We start from the raw sequence: 5,771 nt of genomic DNA, 5'->3' as shown, positions 1-5,771 counted from the left end.
GCCGCGAGCACGTGGAGGGGAGGGGGAGGGCGTTGGGCCGCGCCGGCCACGACCCCGCCGAGGATCGGCCCCGTCCCCTTCCCGGGCACTCGGGAGTGACCTTGGGCAGGTCGCCTTCCCGCCTGAGCCTTGCTTTCCCCGTGGGCAAGGGTGGCGGGGACTGTCTCAGAAGGCCGTGGACGGGGCTGGGGGGCCTAGGGGGTCGCCCCCGGCGGCTGCCCCTCCCCCGAGGGCCGCTGGGTGACTTGGGGGTCCACTTGAGCGAGGTCTGGCTTTCAGGACTGAAGCTGCAGGATGGCTGACCGGGACCCCGGGGGCATCAGCCCTCTCCAGCAGATGGTGGCCTCGGGCACCGGGGCTGTGGTCACCTCCCTCTTCAGTAAGACCTGGGCTGCTGGGGGCTGGGGCCGCCTGAGTGGGAGGCAGTTCAGCCCAGGGAGGGTCACAGTGGGGCCTGAAAGGAGCCTTCAGACCTGCCTCCTCCTCCAGTGACGCCCCTGGACGTGGTGAAGGTCCGTCTGCAGTCTCAGCGCCCATCGGCGGTCAGCGGTGAGCACCCGGCCCAGGCGCCCGTGGGGGTGGGGTCCCTGGGGCAGTGAGGCTATCCTGACCAGGGGGGTACTTGTGTTCTAGGGCTGCCACCTTTTTCCAGATGCTGGGGTCTCTTGTATGCCAAACGTGAGTGTCCCAAGCCAGGGGTCCTGGGAGGGGGCAGGGCAAGGGTCCTAGTTACCACTAGCACCAGCGGCTCATGTCAGCCAGCTTCTGCCCTTCACCACCAAAACAGGTGCGTTCCAGGGAAGGGCTCCCCCACTTCAGGTTCCCAGGGCCCATCTTCATGCCCCTGACTTCCCCAGAGCCCGTCCTAATCCTCCCTGCCCTTCCCCCAGTGCCCGCCTCTCTCCAACCCACAGGGAAGTGCCTCTTGTATTGCAATGGCGCCCTGGAGCCCCTGTACCTGTGCCCTGATGGTGCTCGTTGTGCCACTTGGTTTCAGGACCCCACCCGTTTCACTGGCACCATGGTGAGGAATATGTGTTTTCAGCTGGGTCCATCGGGCTGCCTGGGCATCCCTAAGAGACTCGGTCTGGTTGGGCAGAAGGCCCAGGAGACAACGGGTAGAGCAAGGCAGGTGTTGGTTCAGTTTGGGAAGGGCTTCCCAGAAAATGTAGTGCTTCCGTGAGGTTTTGCAGGGTGAATAGGAGTCTGCCTGGACCCAGCTGGAGAACTGTATGTTTGGAGGCGTGGAGGACTGAGGAGCTGTCTGCTCTCAGCAGGCCCAAGGGTGCAGGCAGAGACTGTGGGCATCAGGCAAGGGCCAGCCCAGGCCAGCGCCACAGCAGGCCTCGTTCTTGTCCGTCTTCTCTCCAGGATGCCTTTGTAAAGATTGTGAGGCACGAGGGCACCAGGACCCTGTGGAGCGGCCTCCCCGCCACCCTGTGAGTAGCTCAGGCTTGGGCAGTGCACTCCCCTGGGGCCCCATTCCTCCCTCCCTGTCAACCGGCTAGGGTGGGGGATACCGGAGAAGCTGGGGGGCTCTTGGGAGTCCCAGCTGCTCTCTGTCCACACCCCCAGGGTGATGACGGTACCCGCGACTGCCATTTATTTCACCGCCTATGACCAGCTCAAGGCCTTCCTGTGCAGCCGAGCCTTGACCTCTGACCTCTACGCACCCATGGTGGCTGGCACGCTGGCCCGCCGTAAGCACAGCCCTGGCCCTTGATCTCTCTCCGTCCCCCCCTGGGCCAGGGCCCAGTCAGTCCCAGCTCCCAGCCCCAAGCTCTGCCAGCCTGGGGCTGGGGGCACGTTCTAGGCCCCCAGGCCTTAGGGCCCAGCCGGGCACTGCCTGTGGGATCTGTAACCTGACCCCCTCCTCCCCACCCTCTTAGTGGGCACTGTGACTGTGATCAGCCCCCTGGAGCTCATGCGGACAAAGCTGCAGGCCCGGCACGTGTCCTATCGAGAGCTGGGAGCCTGTGTTCGGGCTGCAGTGGCTCAGGGCGGTTGGCGCTCGCTGTGGCTGGGCTGGGGCCCCACCGCCCTTCGAGACGTGCCCTTCTCAGGTAAGCACCCGGGCTCTTCGAGTGAGGAAAGGGAGCCCTTGGCCACTGCAAAGCCACTCCGCTTTTCTGAGCCTCGGGCCTCTGGTCTGTGAAATGGGCCCAGCAGGTCGAGCGTCTGCTCAAGCCCCAGAGGCCTTTGGGAGCCCAGGGGCAGCAGGCCAGCCCCAAGCTGGGAGGGCGTGGCTGTCGGGAAGGCGGGAGTTCTGGGCCTCTCTGCCCTCCCACCTCTGATGTGTATCCCCCCCAGCCCTGTACTGGTTCAACTACGAGCTGCTGAAGAGCTGGCTGAGCGGGCTCAGGCCAAACCAGCAGACCCCCGTGGGCATCAGCTTCGTGGCAGGCGGCATCTCAGGGACGGTGAGTGGGCGGCAGGGAGGCTGGGGAGCGAGTGGGGAGCTTGCTCCTCTCCCCAGAGGCTCTGAGGTTTCATCCCTTCTAGCCTGGGGTCCCCAGGGAGGCAGGGCTGGGGGCCTGGGAATGGAGCCAAGCCCAGCCTGCCCGCTGCCAGGTGGCTGCAGTGCTGACTCTCCCCTTCGATGTGGTGAAGACTCAGCGCCAGGTCGCGCTGGGAGCTGTGGAGGCCCTGAGAGGTGAGGCCCGGCCAGCCAGGGCAAGGTGGGTGGGCCTGAGTGGGGTCTCCTGACTGCCTGGCCTTGCAGTGACACCCCTGCACGTGGACTCCACCTGGGCGCTGCTGCGGAGGATCTGGGCTGAGTCGGGCACCAGGGGACTCTTTGCTGGTGAGTGTGGTGTCTGGGGGGCGGGGCCCTGACTCCTGACCCCTGACCCAGCTTCCCCCCCACAGGCTTCCTCCCAAGGATCATCAAGGCCGCCCCCTCCTGCGCCATCATGATCAGCACTTATGAGTTCGGCAAGTGCTTCTTCCAGAGGCTCAACCAGGACCGGCCTCCGGGCCACTGAGGGCGAGGGGGACCCGCCTCCACATAGGGAGGGCGGGAGGGGGCTGAGCCCAGTGCCTTTTCCTCAGCGTGGAGGGACCTCGCTTCCCTGCCCTCCCGGTGACGCCCCAAGTGGGAGCCCAGGCCTCCCAGACAAGGCTCTTCTGTTGCTCCCGCTCCTGAGGGACCATCGCCTTCCCATCTCCAAGTTCAAGACCACACCTGCCGACTTCCCCTTTGTGTGTCCCCCTCGGTGTGCTGTAGCTGGGCCACACCTGGTCTCTACACTTACCCTGTTCTTTACTTCTAAAGATGCTGAACTTCTGCCAGTGCTTGTGCCTTTGGGATCAGGGGACTAGGAGGGGGCCAGGGGCTGGAAAGGGTGCGGGGCGCTACCTGGTGCTGGGCAGGCTGCTCCCGTGACGCCATGAAGAGGACCTCTCCAGCTTAGCCAGTGCCTGGTCAGGGCGAGGACCCAGAGATGGGGGCCAAGGAGACATGGGGTCACGAGGTCCTGGTCAGGGCCCCGTGTGAAGGCTGGCGTGGAGGATGGTGACAGCAGAGGGAGGGTCTGCAGCTTTGGGCCCAGTTGGGATGGCTCAGGCCTGTGGTGGGGCCTCACCTGTGGAGGCCTTCATCCTGCCCTCCAGGCACGTGGCCACCTCTGCCTGGGTTCAAGTGAGCTGTTAAAGGATGTCAGCTGAAGGGCACTTGGTTCTAGCCCTGCCCTGGGCAGACCGAGATCCCAGGGCGCTTGGTACAAAAGTCACTTGAACATGGCCTGCCTGCTCCCACCGGGCACATGCTGCTTCTGCCTGACCTTGGCCGTGGGCCAGCATGGCCCCACTGCCCCCTGCTGACCTCAGCACGGGCCCTCTCCCAGCCCTCCACAGAAGAGTCTGTCTTCAGTCCTCTAGTTTTTATTTGGTCCCCCTGGAGTCCCCACCCTGGGACTGAGGAAGGAGTGACTCCAGGGGATACAGGGACAGATAGAGGCAGCGTGGGAGATGGGGCCAAGGCTGCCACCAGCTCCCAAGCAAGGAGGTGTGTGAAGGACAGTCCAGCAGAGCCAGCCAGGCAGCGGGGCACCAGGGGAAATGGAGCAGGCCTCTGCAGTGGCTCCCTGTGCTCAGAGCCCCTGCTCCAGGCCCAGCCAGCCTCGTTTGCAGCCCTGCCTCCTAGGGCTAGAGTGTAACCAGGCAGGGAGGGGGCTGTCCTTCCCGAGAGCCCTGGCTGGGAGGGTGGCCTGGACTGTGGGCTCGGGGAGACAGCCGGCAGGTGTCCCTGGTCCCTGGCAGGCTCCTCAGCTGGGGCTCAGTGCCGGGCTGCCCTCGGGACTGTCGCTCACCAGGCACTCGTTGGATTTGAAGCTCGCCAGGGACTTGCAGCTGGGGATGGAGGCCAGGGAGCCGCAAAGGCCCAGCATGGAGGGCGTGGGGTCCTTCCCTGGGGAGAAAGGGCGGGTGAGGCTGGGTGACTCGCCTGCTTGTGTGGGAGTGGGTTGGGGTGGCCAGTGAAGGGGCAACCCCCATGTCACCCCAGGAGACCTTGGTATCTTCTGGAACATTTGCCATTTTCAATTAAGCTTTGAGGAAGCCCGTGCCTGCCCCACGCACTGCGCTGGGGACACTTATCGTAGCCGTCAGTTACGTCTGTCTCCCCCGAGGGTCACCCTCTCTTTGTCCATTTATTAGACACACTGAGCATTTGCTCTTCCGAGCACTGGGGTACAGAGAACGGACAAGACACGGTCCCTGCCCTCACGGAGCTCACAGTCTGCTGGGGGAGACAGACACACAATCACAAACACAGTGTGATGGGCCGCATGCCCAAAACCTGCCTAGCTGCAGGGAAGGCCTAGGGCCGATCAGAGCAGCATGGCTGTTATAAAAAAAAAAAAAAAGGAAAGGGGGTCCAGGGACGGAGAACTAGGAGGGGGAACCATGGCGGAGCCAGGGTGAGGCCAACACAAAGTGCATGCGTTGAAGTCCTGGGCATTCGCTCGAAGGGAGCCACTAATTTGGCTCTGAGCTTCCTGGCAGCCAAAGAAAAGGGGGAAGCGTGGTCAGGTAAGTCGTTAATAGCAGGTTAGCTAGGCTGAGGCACTCCCGCGAGTCTGAGCTCTACCAGTGTCCTGACACCAGAACACGTTTGAGCCCTCACCATGTGCCCACACTGGCATTTCTTTTATCAACATCCCCGGTTTACAGATGAGAATGGGCTCGCCAGGTTTACAGATGAGAACGAACTGGCAGGCTCCCACCCAGTGGGGCACGGCCAAGATTCACGCTGGGTTCTGACGCCCCAAGCCAAGCTCACCATCGCAGCGCTAGGCTCTCGGGAAAGGCTGGCTCCAGGCCCCCCGGCCTTGCCTCAGCCCTTCCTGGAGGGGCGCGGGGCGGGGTGGGGGGCTCACCGATGGGGCCCCAGGGCTCCTCGCCCCGCTTGCCTTCTCCCAGGCGCTGGGAGTCCGAGCTCGGGCTGGCCTCCGCGGACAGCGGCTCGGCGCTCATGAAGCTGTGTCTGGGCAGACGGAGAGCAGTGTCGGGCGGGGCCTGCACCCCGCGCCCCTTCTCCCGGGGGACCCCACTCAAGCCAAGCCGAGGCTGGCGGGGGCTTACCTCCGGTAGAGCTTGGCGTTGCCGGGCCCCTCGGCCCCGTTGAGCGTCCCCAGCGAAGGCCACTGGTTGACCAGGGGCGTGGTGAGCTCCTTGGAGCCCTGGGCCAGGGGGGCGTGGTCACCGGGGATCAGACCTGTCCTGGGAGGGGGAGGCGGAGTCAGGCTGGCTGGGGGGGAGGCGGCGGCGGG

General features: G+C 64.6%; 2 protein-coding genes across 5 annotated transcripts in view; one reads left to right on the top strand and one right to left on the bottom strand.

The window, feature by feature from the left end:
• Positions 1–257: 257 nt before the first annotated feature.
• SLC25A39 (solute carrier family 25 member 39) lies at positions 258–3,287 on the top strand. 4 transcript variants are annotated; one of them, XM_021708712.1, is made up of 11 exons: positions 258–379; positions 490–549; positions 634–678; positions 915–1,024; positions 1,372–1,439; positions 1,576–1,697; positions 1,890–2,063; positions 2,311–2,420; positions 2,572–2,653; positions 2,723–2,803; positions 2,869–3,287. In XM_021708712.1, the coding sequence occupies exons 1-11, from the start codon at positions 295–297 to the stop codon at positions 2,982–2,984; spliced, it is 1,053 nt and encodes a 350-aa protein (XP_021564387.1). In that variant the 5' UTR covers positions 258–294; the 3' UTR covers positions 2,985–3,287. The 4 variants fall into 4 exon arrangements, with proteins under 4 accessions (XP_021564387.1, XP_021564386.1, XP_021564388.1 ...); XM_021708711.1 differs by having other exon boundaries at positions 891–1,024; positions 1,576–1,700; XM_021708713.1 differs by lacking the exon at positions 634–678 and having other exon boundaries at positions 1,576–1,700.
• A 579-nt stretch (positions 3,288–3,866) lies between these two features.
• RUNDC3A (RUN domain containing 3A) overlaps positions 3,867–5,771 on the bottom strand; it is a 5,234-nt gene continuing 3,329 nt past the window's right edge. Inside the window, exons 8-10 of the mRNA XM_021708716.1 lie at positions 5,584–5,721; positions 5,379–5,485; positions 3,867–4,408 (exon numbers count right to left, since the gene is read on the bottom strand). Coding sequence (XP_021564391.1) covers positions 4,266–4,408; positions 5,379–5,485; positions 5,584–5,721 — 388 coding nt within the window. The 3' untranslated portion in view covers positions 3,867–4,265. The remainder of the gene's footprint in view (positions 4,409–5,378; positions 5,486–5,583; positions 5,722–5,771) is intronic.

Source organism: Carlito syrichta, unplaced genomic scaffold (genome assembly GCF_000164805.1).
Source record: "Carlito syrichta isolate Samal-C Ts95f unplaced genomic scaffold, Tarsius_syrichta-2.0.1 Scaffold144209, whole genome shotgun sequence".
NCBI lineage: Eukaryota > Metazoa > Chordata > Mammalia > Primates > Tarsiidae > Carlito > Carlito syrichta.
The sequence above is the reverse complement of the archived record's forward strand: the minus strand, read 5'-3'. Positions and strand labels throughout refer to the sequence as shown.

What these genes read in the sequence shown, in the direction of transcription:
- SLC25A39 (XM_021708711.1), top strand. Translation starts at nt 295, where the DNA reads ATGGCTGACCGGGACCCCGGGGGCATCAGCCCTCTCCAGCAGATGGTG. An exon ending in AGCGGCCTCCCCGCCACCCT is followed by an intron (nt 1,440 to 1,575) that starts GTGAGTAGCTCA and finishes CCACACCCCCAG; the next exon opens with GGTGATGACGGTACCCGCGA. An exon ending in AGCTGTGGAGGCCCTGAGAG is followed by an intron (nt 2,654 to 2,722) that starts GTGAGGCCCGGC and finishes CTGGCCTTGCAG; the next exon opens with TGACACCCCTGCACGTGGAC.